The sequence below is a fragment of the Rissa tridactyla genome, chromosome 14 (assembly GCF_028500815.1).
Source record: "Rissa tridactyla isolate bRisTri1 chromosome 14, bRisTri1.patW.cur.20221130, whole genome shotgun sequence".
Classification (NCBI taxonomy): domain Eukaryota; kingdom Metazoa; phylum Chordata; class Aves; order Charadriiformes; family Laridae; genus Rissa; species Rissa tridactyla.
Window position 1 is genome coordinate 6,597,434 of NC_071479.1, and position 23,566 is coordinate 6,620,999.

General features: G+C 54.5%; 1 protein-coding gene across 1 annotated transcript in view; it reads right to left on the reverse strand.

Annotated features, from left to right (window-relative positions):
- Positions 1–23,566, reverse strand: part of LOC128917676 (uncharacterized) — a 66,688-nt gene that overhangs the window by 14,586 nt on the left and 28,536 nt on the right. Inside the window, exons 2-3 of the mRNA XM_054221033.1 lie at positions 8,371–8,465; positions 1,055–1,171 (exon numbers count right to left, since the gene is read on the reverse strand). Coding sequence (XP_054077008.1) covers positions 1,055–1,171; positions 8,371–8,465 — 212 coding nt within the window. The remainder of the gene's footprint in view (positions 1–1,054; positions 1,172–8,370; positions 8,466–23,566) is intronic.

Sequence of the window (23,566 nt, forward strand, 5' to 3'; positions counted from 1 at the left end):
CTAGTTGGAAGAAGGGGAAATAACCGAAATTATTAATCCCTTTTCATTTTAATGCGTTCAAAAGGGATGCTTTTGTAAATTTTCTACTACGTTTTCTTTTGGTTTGATTTTGAAAAACAACATTCCAGAAAAAAAAAGTCCTTGTATTTGTTGTTCCTCCTCCTGAAAGAGCATATCTTGGGGAGGAAAACAGGGCGGCTTAGAGAAGGGAGAAATTTCACTGAAGATTGAGGGGGAAAAGCAGAAGGCCAGGAGGAACCTTTCATTTAGAAATGTCACAGGCAGTTTTGCAAGGAAGAGAAAAATCCCATTATGTTGAGAATTTTTCACGAAAACTTTGTGTGTGTTTGTTTTTTAAAGGCTGGGTTTTTTCCAGCTAAAAATAAAACTCCACATGCAAAATAAAAAAAAAAAAAAAGTCAGGCGTCCCTGGGCACAGCTGAGAGCGCTTGCAGGGACAGCAGCTACCCTGGGACGGCTTGTGCCGCTTCTCAACAGGCGGCCCTGATCGTGGTGACACCGCCGGCTCTCGCTATGTGCCGGGGAGGGTTGGAAGGACACGATCTGCCCCATGCCACCTTTAAACAAACTCGGGGAGCCGGGTCGGCCGTGGATCTGCAGCAAGCTGGAGCTGATGATCGCCAGATCGGAGCCGCTTCCTTGCAGCCAGCTCCTGGCACAAGGGGATGTGGACGCCCGAGAGCATCCTTGTCCACACGCGGCTGCTCGGTGGCTCCTGGCCGAGCTCCCGAGCTGCCCCGCTGGGTGCATTCGCTGCAATCCCCGATGGGCACCTCAGGCAGCCCCGCTCTGCTGGGGGCGAGCCCTCACCCTGCCCACTCCCCCAGCCCATCCTGGGGGGAGAAACGAGAAGCAGCAACGCGGTTGGGGCAGACCACGCGTGTGCCGCGGCCGGTCCCAGCTGTATCCTTTTCCCATTTCCCTTCCATGCGTGCGGCGGGGCTCCCCGCCCCGCTGAGCTCAGCTCCGGCTATTCTCTCCTCCGTTTCCCCTGCTCCTGCCATGCACTTCCCGTCTCCCTTTGATATTTCACCTTTGCTGCGTCACTGCCCTGTGCCATTCTGGGGCTTGGGTTCACGTGGACGTGCTGTTCCCCACTGTTGTACAGAGTCGAGCCGGGGACGAGCCTCGCCGTTGGGGACCGTTTGTGCTGGGGAGCACACAAAATTAACCCGGCTTGCACAGATAAACGTTCAGCTGAACAAGCAGGAGCCCAGAAGCTGAGCTTGCACCAACAGCCTCGAGCAGCACAAGAGTAAGAGGGGGAAAAGACACGAAAAGTAATGAGGAGCCGGGAGGAAACAAAGGCTGGGCAAAATGGGGGGTGTTTCCAGCAGATGGTGATGGCCAAATCCGTGGCGATCTGCTCACAGTGCTGGGCTTAACCAAAGCTGAGCAGGACCAGGACCTGGACCTGGGCTGGGCTGGGCAGAGGAGCCGACTCATGTTGGCCACCCAACGTCCCAAGGAAGGGAACCCCCGTCTCGTGCGGGGGCAAATCTCTCCCTACCATCACAGATGGGACACCCCAGCACCCACTGGGCTGACACGGGGAGCAGCAATCTGCCGCAGCACGTGCAAAACCCCCAGCGGGGTTTGGGAGCGAGCAGCTTCCTCGTGCTCCCACAAAGCCCCAGGGAATTACATGCCAAGGAGAGCAGCTGGGCTCCTCCCCAGGCGGAGTGACCGCCATGCTCACACATGCCCCGTTTCGGCTAACCCTCCTTTCCACCCAGGAGCCACAATGTTGAACAAAAACGTCCCCGCCAGCCTCCAGCGCTGCCTGCCCGCGCTCCCCATGTGGCACCGGGCCAAACCCCTTAACAAAAGGCGACTGAAAGGAGAGCACGCATTAACTCCGTGGTGGATTTCCCTCAATGGACCCCAGCGAGGAGCATTGTCCACCCCACCACGGCAGAGCCCGGGCTGGCAGCGCCGGTGGCACAGGGGACTCACCCATCAGGGCAGCCATGGTGATGGGGTCACTTCGAGCTGCCCGGACCCATCGTGTCCCCAGGACAGCACTCCAGCTCTCTGCCACCGACAGCCGATGTCTGCCGGCGACCTCCCGGACACGGGCTACAGCCAAGCCGTGTCAGCGAGACGAGACTCCGCGCGCAGGGGCTGCTCCCTGCAGTTTTAGGGAGGGGGTGGGGGGAACCTCATGACATGAGAGCCTGGAAGAGGGGCCTGACCCCAGGCTATAGATTTTTGCCTGTTTCGATGGCAATCGCTGACAAATGCTCACAAGTACATTTCTTTGGAGGAGCACAAGCTTACTGAGATGAGAGAGCTGAGGGAAAGGCTGCGCGCCTTCTCCCTGTGCCCCCCTGCCCTGTGCTCCTTTCAGCAGAGGCTCGGCCAGCCCCGGGTCACATCCCATCCTGCTCTGGGGGTGCTCTGCAGCCAGGGATCACAAACGGTCCCATCCTGCTCTCCTGGTGGTTCCCAGTGAACAGCTAAGGGTGAGACCTCGAGCACTTGTTTTGCCAAGTGGCTTAAAAGCTTCCCCATCCTCTCGGACTGCATCGCCTCTGCCACTGCCCCGGGAGGGACGAGGCTGTCCCCAGGCTCTCCCCTCCTACATCCTTTCCAAGCAGTAAGCTCTCACATAGTCATGGATGTGCTCCCAAACCATCACAGACAGCACTCATGGCTTGAAGTCTCTATTGGATATCAACTGTAGGGGGAAAAAACCCTCAAGGCACGCTCCACCCTTCTCTTAGCTCACAGATGCTCAGGACAGGGTTGATGCCTTCAAACACCAGCGCAACCACCTCTCATCCTGGACCTTGAAGGTCCTTTAGGAGCAGGGAGGGAGCTGAGAGACAAGAGATGTAGAAGAAAATAGTCCACAATGGGAGTCCAAGATGGCTTGTGGGCTTGGCTACCTGTAACCGAAACCCAACTCTGGATGGCGACTGTCTCCCAGCCCATTGCAAGGGGCAGCAGGGAACAGGCACCATTTTGTGTTTTCGGACTCAAAAAGACAGTCTTCAACTGAGTCACAGGGGTTTTCATCCCTCTCCTGGAGGTCTTACATTCATTCACTCTTCCTTTCTTTTGTCATTTTCGATAACCTGAAATGTTAGTCAGCTGGACTGAATCTGCAGGTTTTACTCACCACCTCCAAAGGAAAATACAACTAAAAATTACACCGAAACAGCACGGCTAACCCAGAGCATTCAGAGCTCCTAAAGATTTCCAGACCCTGGAAAAATCAGGGAACAGCCTTTAAAATAATAGGATTTGCAAGGACAAAAAAAAAAAAAAAAAAAAAGAAAGAAAGGAGAGTAGTTGGCTTGCTTTTATTTCCCTGTTGGTTTTTGAGCCTGTAGGCCACTCTGACGTCACTCTGCTAAGCGCGTCTCTGGAACCGTGAGGTAAGAAACCCTTAACCAGGAAACCCCCTGCCAGCGCTCTGCAATCACACGGCTTCACAAAAAGGAAAGAAGGAAAGAAGGAAATGCTGGCAGCCAAGGGAAATCTCAAGAGGTTTGGAGGACCTCTCTTAGGACCAAGAGGAGCATCAGTGGGCAACGCAGAGCGAGCGGCACCCTTGAAAGCCCCTCTCCACCCATGGGGTGATGGAGAGCTGGGGAAAGGGATTTTTGGAGCCGGGCTGCCAACATCGCTGAGCGCCGGCGTGGCCATGGCATGTGGCTGGCTCGCTCTTGGCAATCAAGGACGGTCCCAGGAAAGTGAAAAGACTTCCAGCACATCTCAGCAATTTCTCTGCTCTCCCAAAGGAAGCATGTTTATTGGAAGCCATTTTCTGCATAAATAGCCCTTTCCTGCTGTTCCCACAAACTCAGACTAAAATAATTTCCTAGGCTTGAGGACGCCAACCCACAGCTTCCTAGATGGATGCGCAGAGCTCAACCTTGAGTAAGAGACGAAAGACATCCCCAAAATCCTGCTCAGAGCCCACCCAGCTCTCCCCAACCGGGTGTCTTACATCCCCTCCCCAGCAGCGCTTGTACCAGCTTCCAACTGCTTCAATGCATTCCTCCTCCCTCGCTTTTCTTTGGGGTCTCAAAGCCCTCTATAACCTCACCCCATTCCCTCTCCACATGTGCCCCAGAAGGAAGCATGACCCCAAGTCACTGCTCAAACACCAAAAGCAAGGAGCAGCTTACTCAAAGACCAAGGCAGTGCCCACTGGCAGGTAGAGTGGCCTTCAGGCCCCGAAGGACTGGTGTGCAAGGGGAACAGCAGAGACAGAGGGGGTCAAGCAGCAGGACTCTCCCACCCCACGCCAATGTAGGACCACTATCTGCTCCAGACCTGGGAGCTGGTGATGAGGACGGGTCCCCGGTCACACCAGAAGGACACGAAGGTCCCCTGAAGGACCTGCGCAGCAGCACTTTGGGGGCTGAAAGGGAGAGCTGAGGTGCTGCAGAACCAGCACTGCCCAGGGCAAAGGCTGAAATAGGGTCCTGCCTCCACTTTCCCCAGTTTTGCAGCCCAGCACAGGGTCCCACCAGCCAACAGATGACTGGAGGGGTCCCTGACCGCGGCACTGCTGGCTATCCTGATGGCCCATTTCAACCACATCTTCTAGGCTGGGACTTGGCTGGGGCAGCTGAGCCTACATAGCCCCATGCTCAGCCCGCACCCAGCAGCCTCAGCAACAAAACCACTTGAAGACCATGACCATGGTGGTGAAAACCACGGTGCATGTAGCCTGACCATCCCCAGAAGAGCCTTTGCCCTGGTCTCCAAGTACAAGCAGCCCATGGATGTTGCGTGCCGAGCTGTTGTCCTTGAGTTTAGGGCAGGGAGCAAAGAAGGAGGATTTGGAAACATCTCTGTGAAGCTGCTCTGGGGATGAAGGCAGAGGGACTGCAGCACTCTGGAACTGGAAACGGGCAGGACACAGTTAATGCCTGGTTCCTCGTGCAGGATCAGGAGGAACTTGGCTTCATATTTCACGTGTGGGATGTTGCAAGAGGACAAGGAGCCCTGAACCCCAGCGGCATGCGTTCCCCCAGCTCTGTCGCAGCCACGGGGAGGAAACCACGATGTGCCCCAACTCCACGGCCGCTCGGCCGAGGGCAGAAGCCTCTTCATTGGTGAAGAGGGCACCGCCGGTGAAGGACGGTGCCGCCACGCCAAGAGATGCCGAAGCCGTACTGACTCCACGGTGGCATCGAGATACCGACAATTTAATAAACCGCAGCCGAGCGGTTGGGGGCTGCCGGTGAAGCGGCCCTGTGCGTGGTGTGGAGCTGGGGGCTCCGCACCGCCCGGCTCCCCGGCTCTTGAAAGCAAATACAAAGGCTGGGCTCCCCCAGCCCTGGCTGATGCTCGACCTCTCCGTTGTCCTCGCTGCACGCCTGTCCCAGTTCCAGCAGCCGGTTGCTACAGCAACTGAGCTCTGACTAATCATTTGCGCAATGACCTTTTTTCCCCCCAGAGAGAGGGAGGGAGGGAGATGGAGAGGAGGGAGGGAGGGAGGGAGGGAGGGGAGGAGAGGCAAAGCAAGCGGAGGTTAGCAAGAAAAAGCAGAGCCAGGGAGAATGTGGGGTTTTTTTTAGGCAATGTAAGATTTTGGGGGGGATAAAGAGGGGATGTGGGTGGTGGGAGGGGGAGAGGAAAGCGAGTGTTGAATGGGTGTCCCCCCCTCTCCCAGCTCTGTGCTTGAGAAAGGATGGATGGGGGGCAAAGCTGGCTGCCAGTGGGCAAAGCGCCTCGCTGGGACCGTTTCCATGGGCGAGGGGGTGGGGGGACTCCAAACGGTGCTGACACCACAGCCCTCCTCTTCCTCCTCCTCCCCACCCCACGCCAACCCCGGCCACCGCCGAAGGGCCAGAAGTCAAGAATTTGGCTCTGCCTCACCACCAAACGCCTGCGAGGGGCTGGCCGGCCCCAGGTTAGCCTGGCTCCAAGGATCCCGAGCACGAGACCTCACCGGTGGGTAGTGCTTGGGGAAGCTACACCAGGGCTGAGGTGAGCTAAAAAATCTCATGTCAGCGTTACACCGAGGGGGAGCACAGCCGGACTCTGCTGAGCCATGAGAACCACCCGGGGAAGAAACCTGAGCCCAGCTCCAGCAGCTCTGACGGTCTTACTGGGAGGGCTTCATTCCCACCTCTACTACCTTCAGCCGAGCTAGACTAGGGTCAGGTCTGGTTCCAGCTCCAAAACTCAGTAAATAATGCAGAAGTCTCTTTCTGCCCAGCTGTGAGGAGCACATGTGAGATCACATCTTACTGACTTGGTAGGAGAAAACACTTTAGAGGTTGCCCATTGCTCCTCACACCAGTTGGCACTTAGGAAACAGAAGCTGGTGAAACCAAAAAAGCAGTGGCAAGCAGGTCTTCACCAAGGGGTGGGTGGTTCTGCCTCCAGTTCCCAGTTTTCATGCAAAAGGATGTGGGTTTTTTACCAATTGGATCAGAAAACAGTCACATCTGACCTTGACCAACCGCAAAGTACTAAGTCATCTGAGATGGACAATAATGGAGATCCCTGGTGACCAAGAGCAGAAATCTATGGAGATTCACAGAAGAATGGGCTGGCCATTTGGAAAGAAAAGGGAGCTTGAAGAAAACAAAATATTTCTGTGGACAGATACTCCACAACAGAGCCTGACAAACTACAGTACTGTTGTTTGAATTGGAGGAGGAGGAGAAGGAGGACTTGGTATGACTAAGGAGCACACCAAAGAAGAACCAGCTATATCCTGAGCGGTGCTGAGCACGCATTCCCCCCATGCAACTCCAGCTGACACATGCTGGAGTTCAGGATGGGGAGTTCACGTTGGGTAAGAAAAAAAAATCTCATTCAAAGAGGTATTATGGTGGTCTTGCCTGGTCCGTCCTTGCCCCGTCTTTCTGCACCAAAGACGGGCCCTTTCCCAAAGGCAGCTCAGACAAAGTCCTTGCTCCAAACACCTCCAAAAGATCCTGGAGCCAACGCACCTCTTTCAGCTTACCATGCTTCCCTCTGCCCATCAAAATAACGCAGGGGACAGGACACTCCTAGCAGGCCTTCCCCAGCTGCTTTGTACAGCTAGAAAATGTAAAGCAAGGCTCGCTAAATCATCTGCGATTTATTTAAGGCACATAAAGGAGAGGCCAGGTCGCAAGGAATACTCTGCGCGCACCCAACATACTTCCCTTATCAGCACGACTTGGCACCTACAGAAATTCCCACTGCAGCATCTTCCCAAACTTGGAGAAACCAACAGGAGGGTTCGCATCGAGCCCGTAGCCGTGCCTACGCTACACGGGGCACTGCAGGCAGCCACGGCTTGCTCTGCTTGAGCTTGAGCAGATCAAAGCCACGTCAAGCCCAATGTAATAAGTGCTGCTGAACGGCAAGAGACGTTAACTCAGGCTTGGCTCTACGTGGCCACGGCCACAGGGCTTGTAGATCCAGCCCAAGCTCACTCTGGCCTCCGATCCACCTTGTAGATGAAGCTGGGGCCGCTGTGAGTCTGAAACACAGCAATAAAACTCCTTTCCACCTCTTTTCAGTTAAATCGCTCTGCAGCTTGCAGAGCTCCACCAAGGACAATTATTTCCAGCATGTGCTGTGCATGAATGCTGCGAGCAAAACGGAGCTGGAGTTTCATCATAGCCTGTCTTTGTGTGCAAAGCGAAGAAGGAGAAAAAAAAAAACAGAGAGGGGGAAAAAAAAAAATAAAAAAGGAACTTGGAACTGCAGGCCCCCCCGGCCTCACCCTGATCCCGAGGAGGCTCCGCTCTGCTCTTGCTCAACCCGACACCGAGAATGAGGAAGCGGAGGAGACAGGCGGGGGAGGCGGAGGAACGGTCAAGCTGAAGACAAACAGCCTCTGAGCCGGGCGGCTTGGAAAGCTTCGCCAGCGAGAGGGCACGGGAGCAAAGAGCGGGCTGTGTCCTGCACCGGAGCCCCCTCCCCATCCCCACCCGGGCTGGGGGGCTCCATGGCCCTCACCCATGCTCCGGGTTTTGATAACCTGAATCCAGGTCTTAAAGGAGATGGTCTCCAGCATGGGGATCTGCAAAGCCTCGCTGCGTTGTTAGCCCTGCCCTGCCCAGGTGCCGCCGCAGCGCACAGGGATTGCAGAGCCTTCGTCGGGCAGAGCCATGCTGTGCCCCATGCCATGCCATGCCCCATGCCGCACTGGCCACGGCCGGCCACCTCTCCCTCTGGCTGGGCCAGAGCCAGCTCTCAGCACAGTCGGCAGCTCAGCAGCTCGCCTCCGCACGTTGCCATACCAGGAACCACGTTCACTCCAAATGGGAGTTGGCAGTGTGTGAGATGTTCCAGGCAGTCCCATGTACCTGGGGCTGGTCCTCTTCCATCCCGACATCCCGACACCCGGCACATCACCACTCCGGGAAACGCACACCTTACCTCCCCTCGTCCCATGTGCCGCTGGCTGCTGTCACCTTCCCTGTCCTGCTGTCCCCATCCATGCACGTGGGCTGGTCTCTCCTCCTCATCTTGCCCTGGGGGAGGAAGAAATCCAGCTGAAAGGAGCCCAGCATCTGCACAGCCCCGATGGGGACAGACCAACACCAGACTTGATACTCTTCTGCTGATTTGCCCTTCCACCTCAGGAGGCCAGCAAGGAGGTACCTAGATCTCATCCTTCTTACAGCAAAGGATACTTAGCAGAGACAGGAAGGGACGTGCCCGAGGCCAGGGAGGACAGAGGACCATGCAGAGGAGCTGGTTGGACCCACTCGTTTAAATTTCTTTATGACAAGTACTATCAGCTCTACCCCAGCTGTGTTACTGCCCAGGAGGGATAGACAACTGCAACCGATTGGTTCAGGATGACTCCATGGCGGCTTCCCAGCCCTTAGGCAGCGCTTCCCCTGAGCATCACCAGGGATGAAGGCACTGAGCACCTTGCCAGGTAACCCTCCCACGATGCAACACAATCAGCCTACGCTCTGCAAGGACCCGGGAAGAAACACGGCTTACATGGAAAGGAGTGAACACAAGGCTGGGGGAATGCATCGGTTTGATTTCTGCTAAAACCACACCTTGAATTTGCCCAGCACAGGGCACGTGTGGAAGGTCCTTAGAGGGGTTCACGCAACTCAAAGGAAGATCAGAAATGATGGCCTGTAAGGCAAACCCCACACCCAGTCTCAAATCTCTCCAGGTCCACCAGCTAATGGGAATCAAGACACTGAGATGCGTCAGCTCAATTGCCTGGTTCCTGGAAGTTCACACCAGTGGCTGCCCACAGGGATGGGGACGGAGCAGTTTGGGGGTCACCACTTCCCCATGAACACGTGCTACCGCAGCTGCCCACCTCCCCAGCAGCCCAAGGTGATGGGGGCTATGGCAGAAGGGAAATGAAATGAGAGGCTCCCCTCTCAGGATGGGAAGGGCCATTGCTGGAGTTGATGAAACCCATCCTACAGGAAAGGGTTTGCTGTTCCCCAAGCGAAGTGGCAAATCCCAAGGGACCAGCCCTTCAGGAGCACCAAGGAGGCCACCAAACCTAGAGAGGGACCAGACAGGAGAGGGAAAACCCAGCAAACCCTGGGGAAAATGGGAGTTTTCTTTCCCTTTTGCAAGGCGGGAGCTGGGGTGAGGAAGCCTTTACCCCCTGTGCAAGCCGGGCAGCAGCAGAGCCCACTGGAGGAGATGCCGTGGGAAGGCGGGTGACCAACCCCATGGGGCTGACTATAGTGAGTGGCAATTCCAGTAAGTTTGCCCCTGGCTTGCATTTGGTCCCAGAAGCGTGTTACATTGAGAGCACCCCTGGAAGGGAAGATTCGCTGCCAAAAAACCATGAGCTCCGCCTGCCCGGATTTTGGAGGGGAAGGTGGGTTGTTTGCATTTCCAATTTGGCTGGGAAACTGGAAAAATACAGAACCCGAGAAGCCAATTCCCCCTAGCCCATCACCTCCCCCAAAATCCACCAGGCTCCAACTCAGAAAGATGCTGGACCGGCACTGGTGGGGACCTGTGCTCCGCAGCAGGAGGCTGGGGACCTTTGGATGCGTGGTGGCTCTGTGGTGGGCATGGATCTGGGGGGGGCTTTTGGAAACGGGGCCGAGGGACAAGGAAATGTGCCAGGATGGGGCCTGGGGGTACCAGCCTGACCCCTCTGTCCACCACTGAGTCACTGGTGGGACCTGGTGAGGAACGAGCCCCTCGGAGAAACACTGCTGGGTTTAAATAAATAAATACAATTCTTCTGAAAGGGGAAAAGAGGGGAAAAAAAAAAAAAAAAAAGAATAAAGGATGTGCCTCTCCAGCGCCTCCTCCCCTCCCAGAAACCTGTGTGCTATGCAAATATATGCAAATGAGACATGGAAGAGGGGATGAAACTGGCTTTCTAAACCAGCGTGGTTTTAGACTGGGAAGCGTTGGAGGCAGCTTGCTGGAAAGTTGAGGCAGAAATAACTACGCCACGAGAGGGACGAGCAATGACGACTGGAGGGTATGTGTCCCAAAACGCCTTTGGCAGCAGGATTGGCTCCCACAGCACCAGCAAAATACAGCACCAAACCTCCCTCTCGACACCCCGGTTCAGCAGCCGATCTTAAAGCACTCCCCAAATCCCCCTTCCCTCCAGCCCAGGGCTGGAAAGAAAGAAAGAAAAAAAAAAAAAAGAAAAAAAAAAGGAGAAAAACTTGCCTTGCTGCTGTTCGCGATTTCCCCCCACAATTCCCAGGAAGAGATGGCAAAAAGCGCTGCAGTGTGTGGAAACTCGGCAGCTCGGTCCAAAGCAGGGGACGGCCAACACAGGCAGCCAGGGGTGATGCTCCCCAGGGTGGGCACTTTCCCCAGGAATTGCTTAAGGAGTGACATCTTTCTTACGTGAAGAATGGGATCGCACGAATTCCAGCTCATTTGTTCCAGGCAATTTATCCACCCAAGTATTGCCTTGTTCGGTAACATTTTCTCAAGGGGTTTCTGCAGAGAAGCAGGTGAAATCTAGAAAGTCTGAAGGCTTCGGGGTGTAAACACCATTTGCCTGAGCAATGCTGCTCACGTTGATAGTCAACGCCTGAATGTTTTTTACTCAGAAACAGGAGGGGGTTTGTGTTAAACACTCTCTGCTCAAGGACAGACCTGGCTGGAGCAAAAGCCCCTTTCCTGCCTCCTGACCCAGCGCGGGATTTTTACAGAAATAGCTCAGATGCTCTGAGCTCAGTGGAAAGTTTGGGATGGACTGCCAATGTCCCAGGCAGCCCCGGACCACAGCAGCCCTGCAATTTCTGTCAGCATCCATGGGATGCAGTTGGGAAGTTGCCCCCTGCAACTCCAGGGCTTTCAAAACCCACCCCAGGCACTGGAGATGGGGGGAGAGGACAGGGGAGCAGGGAGGGGATGGTATTGGCACCATCAAGAGTAGTTTTTCATGCACTTTGAGAGCTAATGTGCGACATGGGGTCTGCTTCATAAACCACAGTGGCATGTGGAGGAGTAGGATATGCGCAAAGGGCACTGGAAAAGCCTCAACGGCTCTCTGGTGCAAGTCCATGTGAGATGGCCATCTGCGGTCACCTCTCCAGCGCCTCTGCCGCCGTTTGCAATCTCAGCTTCCCCCCCAAGAAAGTCACAGCGCCGCGTTCAAGACAGCTCCCACAGCCCCGCATCTTATTTTGCTTTTCATTTTGCTTTACCTGTCTCATTAAAGGCAATCTCCAGCAACTCCGACACCAGTCTCTAGCATGGCGGGCGACTGCGCTTCCACCGTTGGGTTGAGCAGACTGTCAGCAGTGACAGCCCACGTGCACAGGTGCCACACTGTCGTTCAGCAGCGCTGAGCACGGAGCAGAGGCACCTTTCATCCACATACTGCAAAATACCACGCGCTGTGAGGTTATCGGGTATGTCCAGCCCTGCCCTGCACCCCAGAGCTACCCCTCGACAGATATTATGGCTTCAGCATCACACGTCCTCTGGACACAGGTTCATTACAGGTGCTACCTGCTTTGGCTGCAGTATCTTGCAGTCCAGCACCAGCGTTTCATCCTCTCTGGACAATGAATATAAATCTGGGCCATTCCTGTGCCACAAACCCAGTTCCTTTACTTGACCTGGTCTATAACACAGGGACAAGTATGAGCATCTTTCTCAAGGGTGTTTATTTGAGGCAAGAATGAAGCTTCTCTGGCTTTTCCCTGTTTTTCTATCCTTTTATCCGCCCTTTTTACTGTATTTCCCTGACACCTCTTGGGGAACTGCCCCGACACTGGGGCTCCAGCAAGCGTGTCTGCAATGTCCCATACTCTCTCCAACCACAGCAGCGATACACAATCCTTTGGAGAACACAAAGGCCTGTGCCAACAGCGGGTTGTGACTCTATATTAAAAATACAGCCTTAACCCACCGCCATAAAGAAAGAGGTGCCATGAAAGTGTCATGGGGTGGCCAGTCCAGGAGATGCCTGGCAAAGGGAGAGGAGCTGCTGCTTGCCTGATGTCTACCTGGTCTCTTCTCCAACTCCTGCTCCCATCCAAGAGCTGTTTATTTCCCCCCCTGCCCACACGGCGAAACCCGGCGAACCTGAAGAATAAAAGATGCAGGCTAGCTGGGATTTCAAATTCTGTGATTAAGGACGGAGGCAATTTCTCCCCTCCCTGGGCTGATAGAGCAGGCGGCAGATGAGGACGGCTTTTTTTGCGTGCTGCCAGCAGCTGCGATAGGCGCTTCTGCCGTCACCAAGCAGAGAGATTATTCTCTGGATCTCCCGGGCTGTTTATCAGGAATACTCGCTGCTGCAGCCACTAAACCAGCTTAAATACCAAAATTAAAAAATAATTAAAAAAAAAAAAAGAAAATCTTTTCTGTAACCTCGGAAGGGGAGGGATTGGGGAAGGGGAGGTAAAAGCACTCGGGAGGTAAGTTGGGGTCTTAATAAAGCTGCCACATCACCAGCTCAGGAGGGGCACGGGCAAAACAGGCTCCACAGCCACGGGCACCAAGATCCCTGGCTGGAGGGAGGGAGCAGCAAAAGCTGCTGGCAGGGGACCGAGGGACCTGCCCGGAGCAGGCAGCTGCCAGCCTCAGCCGGTGGGCACATTGCTGGGAAGCCAGCAGGAAGATTTTGCAGGACTAAGTCGGGGGGTGGCTACGCTGGCGCGTCTCCCTGGCCCTGCCTTCAGCATCACCGGGTGGGGAGCCATCGGGAGCATGCGAGGAGCAGCAGCTTCGCACCATGGCCGGGGTGGCACGGCGCTGGTACCCGAGGAGGAGCGGCAGAGCCATGCTCCCTCCCCACGCACGGCCGGGGCGGGAGCGGCACGTGCCGGGGATAATAAATTGCCTGAGAGTTCAGATCTGGGGACTGCACGGGAAGAAAAGGCACGAGGTCCGATTTCCTTGGGCATTCAGAGCCTTTGAAGATCAGAAAGCAGCTAAGTGCAAGGCAGGCTTTCAAGCTGCCAGTGCGGGTTAGTGGTGGGCCTGGGACTCCCCGGGGAGCAAAAGCTGTAGGATCCCGGCTGCCGGGTCGGATCCTGCCTCCCAGCTGCAGGAGGGTAAACAGGAGCAGCTCTATCGACACTGCACAAACCGCTCCTTGATGGGCCCTTAATTAGCAGAGGGGGGCGAGCTGGGAAGCTCCAAGCTGTTGGCTCGGGGCTGGCTGGGCACTCCCTGGTTTTGGATTATCCCGACACATTTCCCCCTGAAATTCCATCCATACAACCTGCTCTGCTGGGAATGGCCCCATCCCCTAGCACCAGGGGTGCAATGCCCAGGAGTGCCCTCTTCGGGCAGAGGGGTTCCTGCCCCACGTTGGAAGCGGAGTCGGAGTCTCCAAGCTTCCCAACTCCCCTGAAATTCAGAATGACCGAGACCCTTCCCGGGGTTTCTGGCAGGCAGGGAACGTCCCAGCCACTTGCATGAAAGGTTAAGACCACTTTCCAATTAGAGAGGCAGGAGCCATTGCAATAAAGCTCTTCTGAGGGGATATTAATCAGGGCATCTTCCTCTCACGGAAATGCAAATCAGCAGAATGGAAATGGGAGTGATTAGAGCCAGGGAATAATGTGGGCACTTTGATCCCAGCTCCACAGCGAGAGCCACAAGGGTGCAGGAGATACCCCAGACTCCTGTGCCAGCCCTGGGACCCAGGCAGAATCATGGGGAACCCACGGGCTCCACCTGGGAATATTCAGCATCAGGTTTTCAGGTCAACATCAGCGCCAAGGCCACAGGAACAGCACCAGTTACAGCAAACTAGCCCCCAGCTCTTGGGCTGGCTACAGGATTTTGGTCCATCCTCTTGCACCCACACAGGAGGAGGCTGGAGGAGACCTGGGCAGTGCGGGCACATGGGTCAGGAACCTGGCAGGAGAGATGGAGAAGACAGCAGTGAGGGCAGCAGCATCGGATAAAGGATGTAGAAGGGAAGGAGAGGGGATGAAGAGTGAAAGGTGGTGCAGAAAGGGGCCAAAGTGTGGGCCAAGGTGGTGGGGTGCACAGAGCACCTCCTTGTCCCTGCCCAGCAAAGTGCCGCACCAAGTCCGGACACGGCTCTGCTCCTCGCGGCAGGAGGCATTAGATCCAGCTGAGCTGCTTCAACGCAGCGTGCATGTAAATCAGCTGGACAGGCAGAGAGGAGAAAAACAAGGGGGATGAGATAAGAGGATAGAGAGAGAGGCGAGGCGAGGAGGAGGAAGGAGAAAAGGGGAGGGAAGGAGAGGAGCAGGTGTGGAGAGAAAGAGAAGCACAGAGAGGGCAAAGGGGGAGAGGGAGGAGGAGGAGGGATGGGGAAGCAGAGAGCAGCAGGAGGGCAGGGTGATGGGCCAGGGTCAGTACACCATGGTCCTGGCCAAGCACACGCCAGGCGGGGGGTGGCCACGGGCAGGGGCTCCCACCATCCCAGGCGGGGAGCGTGGGGTGAACGGGCTAGAGGTGCCAGACCATGGAGGGCCATGCCCCAGCCTGGGCCAGGGCACCCTGCTCCTGCCCCTCGGCTTCCAAACCCTGCAGCGCTGCCGGGAGCCCAACGGGGTCTGGGATAAAGCAGCACCACACAGTTGATTTTCCAGCCATGAGGGAGATGTGTAATGGCCACATAAGTAGCCAAAGCTTCTATCCTATAATCCCTCTCCTGCAAACGTTGATTCCATCAAATCACCTGTCCTGAAACCTGCTGTGCATTTATGATGGAAGAGTTGGTGGGTGCCAGCCTGGAGGTGACTGCATCTGGGGGATGAAATGTCACGGACATGTTGCTCCTTTAAGTCAGGAATATCTTGCAAAACACGGCAAGTGATTCCTGGTAAATAATAATTGTCCTGTCCTTTTCAGCCAGGAAACTCAAAGGCTAAATATTATTATTAAACCCCTAAGTTGAAGATCAGCAGCTTTATGAGAAGTTCTCCTGACTGGGCAGGACAGAAGGATCTCCTGACATCAACACGCACTAAGCAACCAATGCTGATGCAAAGACCATCTGCTGTAATCGTGACATCACCTTTAATTACATAACGGATGAAGATGTCGCCACATGCAGAGTCCTGACGTCACCAGCAGAGCTGGAAAAAGGTCTATATTAGGATGATCAAAAAATGAGTCCAAAGGAGGAAGATCTCAGCTTGGAAAAGAAGCAGCTAAAGAAGCACATTTGTGGCCTCAAGAAGGTGAGCCGAGATTGATTGCTCACTGCGTCTCCCAATAAAAGAATTAGGAGATATTCAATAACATTAAGCGGTAGCAGGTTCAAAAGAAACAAGAGGAGATGGTTCCTCACGTGGCGCGTGGTTAAGCAGTGGAAGTCCTTGCCAGAGCTCTCCAGGGATGATTAAAGCTTACGTGTTTACAAAAATCAACTAGACAAATTCATGGGAAATCCATCGAGGGGTATTAAAGACAAAACGCCACTGTGGCTCGGGGAGTCCCTGAGCTGCTTGGAGATGGGAGATGCTGGAGAGATGCACTGGTGTTGGTCATCGGGGGGGACAGGCAGGGGACAGCCGGGGCAAGGGACAGCCCTGCACAGCTCCTTATGCTGCACTGAAGGTGGCAGACGGCGTCTCCAAGCCAACACACTGCTGTCAAACCCTTCTGCATCACACCCTGGGCGATCCCAAAATCCCAGCAGCCGGGTGTACACACACCCCAGTCTTGGGGGATGCTGAACCCCGCCAAGATACAAAGTCCATAAGAGCAGGACCACGCAGCGCCACTGTTAACACCATGGGTTTAACACAACACAGAGCCACCCTTAACCTCACCCAGTCCAGCACTGGGTTACCCTCATGTCGCTTTGCCAAACACCATTTCCCAGGATGCTGGACCTCACTGGGGTGGACACAGGGGTCCGTCCCTCAGGAGCTTCCCCGTGCGCAGCATCGCTTCCGCGCGCGCAGAGTCGGTGCACGTAGCAATCCCAATTAAACCAAACTACATCGCAGAGGGGCCTGGCAGCTCTGCATTTATCAGCCTGCCTGGAAGGGGCTTGTGCAAGCTGTCCCCCCGGCTGACGGATTAGACAGCAGACAATTAGGTTTCAGACACACACACACACACGCGCACGAGCACACGCAAGCACACGCAGGCACACAAATCCTTTTTCTCCATCCATCTGCAAGGCCGAGGCGGCCGAGCCCAGCTGCGCGGCCGTCCGGTGCTTCTGAAGCTGCGTGCAGCTGAATAAGAACGAGCCCCCGCGCCTCAGCTTTCAGCGCCCGCTCGCAAAATGAGCGAGAGGTCCCCAAAGAGATGACACAATTGCAATGGAAATTATTAACCCTTGGCGAGCCGGTTTCGCTGCCTCCTCCCAGCTCCGTTCTGCCGCAGCCAGCCTGGCGGCAAACTCCCACTCTTTGGGTTTCAATGACAAAGCCGGAGCGAGTTAGTGCTCAGCCAACATCGCAGGGAATGAGAAACCTCTGGCTTCTGTGCGAGCTGGGCTTTTTTGGAGCTTTTTGTGGATTATTTCAGACACATCCCTTCGCTGCTGGGAGACTCCCAGGTCCTGGAAGTGGGGACAGTGTCCCAACACGAGCACCACTTCTGCAAACATCCCACCAAAAGCATCCTCTCTCGATGCCCAGGACCAGAAAATACAATTGCTACGTGCAGATCCTAGGTACGAGGCAAGCCAGCGTTGCTCCTCGGATTGTCCCTTCCAAGGGCTATCCAGAACAATAATTCAATCTTTCAAAATTAATTGAAACATGAAATGGCTAAGATAGAACTGGAACAAGACGAGGTGGCTTCTCAAAGGCAAAGCCTGCACATCCACTCTGGGAGAGGGTTTCTGATGGAATCAACAAAACAATGGATAAAGGGAAATCAGTAGATGTAATTTATTGGGATTGTCCTAAAGCCTTTGATAAAATCCCACATGAGACGCTATTAAGGAAACCAAGCATTACTGGGCGAGATGTAAAATATTGCCGGGGAGCGGGAAGCAGTAAAGTGGCACAGACCGGCACGGGAGGAGATGGTTAATGCCCTGCTGGGACACGGAGGTTGAGGAAGCTGCACTGTGGTCATGCTCTGAGCCCAGCTCCTGCCGGCATCAGGAGTGGGGAGCCAGGAATTGAGAGCCCCCAGAAGGCAACGCTGCAGATGCTCACCAAAACCTTCACAATATAGTCCCTAAAGTCCCTCTCTCCTCCTGTCTGTCTGTCCCACGCTGCCTGTCCTCCCATCCGAGCTGGGGTACAGGGCCATGAGCGGCCCCAGCCTCCCTCCCTCCATCGCTTGCACCTACTTGAGGGAAGATAAGCTGGACACGACACCAAAAAGGACCATGTCAGCCCCTGGCCTCGCTCCTCACACTCGCAGCCCTTGATCTCTCAGTGTCCTTTCAAGACATCTTTCAACTCTCCGTCTAGGGAGGAGAAAGCCCAAGGAGAGAAATCTCACATCCCACGTTAGGAGTGGGACATGCCGGGGGAGGGAGGATCCTCCGGAAACACCGCTCTCAGCTGCACAAAGAACTTTCTAAAAACAGCACCGTGTTTTAGTTTTTCTTGCAGTTAGTTTTTGAAGAAAGGGAGATCAGATGAGAAGAGTCCGTCTTGGTGCCTGGTACCCACCTCACCCATGCAGCCAGACAAGACAACTGATGCCCAGGTAGAAAAGACCACAAAAGTAACTCAGCCCATCCCTCAAACCAATACCAGCAATTTTTTTGAGGTATGTTTTCACAAAATACAGACATAAGCCCTAGTGTTACAAGATGCATCAACCACTAAAGTTAGAAGAAGCTCTCCAGATGCACTGGGGAATGTCTAGATGTTTGCCAAGGAAGATTGCTGCTCTCCCTGAGCTCTGATTATTAATAGTAGCATAACAGTGAAGACATGAGGATGGACATGCAAACATCCTGTGCAACCTGCTGTAGGTGACCCTGCTCTGGCAGGGGGTTTGGACTAGATGATCTCCAGAGGTCCCTTCCAACCCTGTGATTCTCTGACATGGTCTCACAGAGCACATCATACAGGAATTTAGGACTGCCTGGAGGCTGCCGTGCTCGTTGCCTGCGAGTAGCCAGGTCACACAGCTGGCTCTGCCCCATGCACAACCTGCTCCGTCTCCAGAGCCACCAGCTTTTCACCTGTTCCAGCAGGGCTGGCCCGGAGCCTCATCCCTCCCTTCACCAGAAACCGGCTCCTCAGTTTTCAGCCTAAACTTATTTGTGGGCAGTTTCTTCTCGTTTGGTCCTCGGCCAACAATATCCGTCAGTGAAACAGCTCCTCTCCCGCCCCAGTGCTCTGTGTCCCCCGGTCTACCAGATTTGCAAAGCTGAGCTTGCAGAGTCTCAGGAGATGGGCCATTCACCACTTCTCCTTGGGGACTTTGCCGTCATTTCATGTATCAATCCATAAATCACCCCTCCAGGTTTATCAAGGACCTATGTGTTTCCCTCTGCAGCACTAAGCAGGGTACCAGGGAGAATTTTCTGATAACTATGCTGCATTTTCCTCTCCTCCTTTCATCCCATTATCCATAGTTATATCCCTTAGACCACTCTAAATAATTACTCAGACGGGTGTTTATGACCTTCAGATATTTGTCCATCCCTGGTTTAAGTGAACTCTTAGCCAAGCTATGCTTAATATTTAGACTGCGCAGAGAAATGCTCAGGTTCAAAATACTTCCAGGCTGTGGTGGTGAAGTTGATAGAAAGGGCTGATCCTGCACCATTTGCTACAGCTCCGAGGCCATTTTTCAATCCCAGGCAACTTTCCGCTTCCTCCATGCAATGTTTTCTCATTAAAAACCCCAATACCTGGAAATCTTCTTGTGCATGCTTCCCCCCATCCTTAGCGTAGGGAGAAGGGAGTGAAGTTTATACGGTGTGGCTCATGCAGAGGTGGGAGATATCCAGGTAAAGCTGTCCAGGCACCTCCTTTGGGAGGAAGGGCCAGGTTGTCTGAAAAAAGCCCTTGGAAATTCCAGGGAAGGGGGGAATGGCCCTAGTCGGTCACGAGAGGGGCCAACCTCCAAAATAACAGCTGATGAGGGCAGGAGAACCCAATGCTTTGCTTTGCACCAAGAGCATCACTGGCTTCGTCAGGGATGCCTATCCCCCTCCAGCCTCCCAGGGACAAGTGCCTGGGTGAGGTGAGGGTCAGGGCCACAGCGAGGAACGGCGGGACTGGCCCCAGTAATGGAGATTTACTGCTCCGAGCCCTATTAGCTGGGCCATCTGGATACCAAGCATCAGCACAAGTTATTAGAGACCACAGACTGATGTCGTACAGGCACAACAGCAGGAAGAAGTGCGAGATGCTGCGATAGCTTCTTCTCATGCAGGTAGAAAGTGGGAGCTCTGGAAGGGTTTCTGCTGGAGTAAAACCCCGATGAGGGGAAGGAGAAAGGGAAACGCACACTCAGACGCTGTGCAGGTGCTCGTGGATACCAACACAAACACGCTGATGTGCACGGAACACATCTGCACTCCCAGCTCCGTGCACGGGTGCTCATGCCCAGGCACAGCGCTGGCAACCACTGCAGAGGTGAGAAAGGGGAGAGGTGAACAGAGGAGGAGGAGGAGGAGGAGGAGGAGGAAGCACAGCACCACCAGCTTCAGGCATTCACCTATCATTGCCAAGCCCTAAACAAAACTATGAGGAGGGTTTAAAGGAGTTTGTGTCTAAAGAGCACTCAGTTGGGGGTGGTTATGGTGTATCTTCTAGTTTTTTTATGCTTTAGGAGGTCACATTTTCCTTTATCCCTTTTTGCTGTGGCCCCAGGAGTTGGAAAGACTACCTTTACTTTTTTACTGAAAGCTGAGACCTTCTCATGGACACTAGACTCTGTGACCTGGACCTTTAAAGTAAGTATTTGCCATTGATAAAGCAAAGGGCATGGGTGGGTAGCACCGTTTTGTAGGGCAAACCCCACCAGGACCTGGCACTAGGACATACTCTCTCTTCTCATAGGCCAGCCTGGGTTTCTGTTCCTTTGCAGCGAGCACGGCCTCAACGGTTAGTCCCAATATGTGCACTGTAAGAGGCCCCAGTCTGACTCATGGAGGGGAAATGACTCGCTGTGGTTACGAAGCATGACTTTCCCAAAAAGAAAAACAATCCAGCACATAAAAAAAACCCCCTCTTTCCTTCCTTAAAACTGGGCATCACCTTTCAGGAGACAACAGACAACCCAACCCAACCCACACATGGTCTGGGAAACAAAACCTGGCTTGCCTGGGTAGGAGAGTATTTCCACCAAACCTGTGTCAGTCGCTGCTATCTCCAGGTACCACCCCAGGTCCTCCACCATCGATGTGACCCTAACCCTGGACCCATTCTGGTCCTCTGTGGGTGATGTAGCTGCCTCCAAACATTCAGCAGCAAAGGGAAGGGACCTGGCCGCATCCAGCCCTATGGAAAAGCATCCTTCATATGTTCCCTTCAGCCCCCCATGCCAACACTGCAGAGAAATAACCCCCAGCTGCCCCTGCCACCTCGACGGCTCCTGGGAGAGAGGCAAATCTGGCTCAAGAAAAATCAAATAGTAAGAGAGGAGGAAAGCAAAAACAGAAAGAAAGGAGGACAGAAATAGGGCCGGGTGCAGGAGGCCGTTGGGCCAGGGCTCACGCAGGTCTCAGCCCAGCATCGGGCTATTTTCTGCCTTTTCCTCTTCCTCGCTGCCACGTCGCCATGGCAACCCCATCAGCTGAGCGGCTTTGCTTCCCGACTCTGCTTCCCGCTCCATGGGGAGTTTTGGGGGTTTTTTTCCGCCCCTTCTTCTCACCCTGCTTTCCCACTCGGGCCCTATCCCAAGGAGGCTCCCGGCTGGCGACTGGCAGTGCTGACCAGGGACTTACAAGGGTGTTTGTAAGGTTCCCCTTGTGCAGCACGGCCAGGGGACATCAAGGGGACATCACCGGCAGGACACCCTTGGGCAGCTCCCACCAGCCCCATGGAGGGGTGATGGTACCCTGCCCGGTAAGGCAGAACACTAGCTTCGGGAGCAGAGCCCTGTGCCCAAGGGGTCCCCACACACCTCTCACTTTGCCGCCCCTGCCCTGGGAAACTCTCTCCCCTTCAGCATCGTCAGCCCTGATGCCTCCAAACACCTCCCCCTTGCAAAGGGCAGGCACTGAGTTTTTGGGCAGCCGCCCCACAGGAAGGGTGCTGCCCTGGGACGCAGACCTCGCCGGAGAAGCCCTGTGCAGAGTGATGGTCTTTCTCTGCTGGGGACAAGTTAGATAAACACCATCTGGGTGTAACTCCTCCTGCCATCAGGGTATGTCAGCCTCCAGAGGCCCCCTCCAGCCCCATTTTTCAGGGCTAAAAGTCCCATTAAAAAACTAGCTGAGCCAGAACCACGGGTAACCCCATGGGTTTAGAATTAAACAGAGGGAGAGAGATGTAGCAAGGCCAAAATGGAGGATGCAGAGGAGCTGGAAGAGGAGGGAATGGGAGGAAGGGGGTGGAAAAGAAAAGCCTTTCCTACTCTCAGTTCAGACAGCATGTCCAGGTGTGACAAAAGAGCCCTCCACAAGGAGGAAGGGGTTTGAGAGCATCCCCTGGCATTAGGTACCCTCTCCCACTTAACATCACTGCTCTCCTTTCGCCCTTTGAAAGCCCCAACCTTAAATACAAAGGAAAGTCTCTGGCCCCTTGAAAGCCTGACTTTGAGGAGACCAGATTCATCTCCAAAATATAATCCCATCTTCCTTGCCGAGCGTTTGGCCCTGCTGAGCACCGGGCTGGCGCTTCCCCAGAGCACCATGAGCTCATCCCTCCTGCCCAGCTCCTCGCCAGGACAGAGGAGTCCCTCTGGGGTGTTTTGCATTGGGTTTGGTGCCTTCAGAATAGCTGCGGTTGGAAATCAGAGGCTGGGTTAATCTGACCCTGTCATACATATCAGATGTGCAGCAGAAACAGCCCTCCAGTAAGCATTACCACGACATTTGGGGAGGGTTGTGTGTTTTTTTTTTTTTCTTCTCTTTTTTTATAGCAGACATCTGCAGTGGGAGAAGAGGGATGGAGGAGAGAGGAATGAGAAGAAACAGCAGTTCTTCCAACAGCCAAATCCCACTGACTCAAAGCCCCCCACCACCCCCAAATCCCAACTTTTTTGGGGTCAGACCAAAGCCCTGCCGGAGAGGAGCAGACCAGCGGGGCTCCAGACGGCTCGGCACAACCCCCGGCACACAGTTATCCCTGCATCCAGGCTTCGCGTTTCTTTATACGCAGCATAACGCTGACTTAACTTAAGGTGCAATTTTGCAGCCGCTTGCTGGGGAAGCCGAGTTTCTTTCAATGTGGCTTAAGTCAATTAGGAGCAGGTTGGAGCTGAAGTGAATTAAGGCTTTCAACCCCAAATACGAGCACCCGCCTGGAGGAAAGGGGAGGGGAAGGCAGCTCTGCACCCCTTTTAGCTAATCCAGTGCAACTCAACCGATATAAATCCGAGAACAGACAAGGCAGCATCCTTTCTCCCTCCTCCTCCTCCCTGTTTCTCACTTTTTCTCCCCCCTCCTTGCTTCCCGCATCCTTCCCCCATCTCTTCCCTGAAGACTTTCTCTCCTGCTGTTCATCTCTTCCCTGCTTTGTCGGCCCCCCTCCCGGTGCCCACTTGCACGAGGGGGCCGGGAAGCAGTTGGAGATCAAACTCCTGGCAGCGCCGAGGCATCAGCCGTGCCGAGAGCCCGAGACAGCTCTGGAGCAAGGAGGCAAAGGAGTGGGATGAGCGAAAAGCGGGTGGTTTGGGTGCGAGCAGAGGAATGGCTTGCAGCCTGGGAAGCTCAAGGATATAAGAAGGCAGGGGAGAGAGTCTGCTTTATAGCACCAAGCACACACGGAGTCACTGGGGTTTGTCCCCACGCAGACCTGCCTGTATCCAGCCCCTGCCAGGATGCAGGGCAGGGAGACCCGGGATGCTCAAGTGACTGGTCTGACAGCATGGGAACAGCTCGGCTGGCTCGAGGAGGGAAGCGCTGCGTGGCAGTGAGCATCCCTCGTGGCATCCCTTACCCCTCTGTTGCCTTCCATGAGGACATCAGACAGTAATTTAAAGGCCAATGTTTAGGGTGTTTGGAACTCTGTAAGGGCTTCTATTAACAGAGAGAGATGTATTAACATGGATGCCACAGGGTATTTTTGAAGTTTAAAAGCCCCTAAAGTACCACCTTCCTCTATCCCCCCCCCCA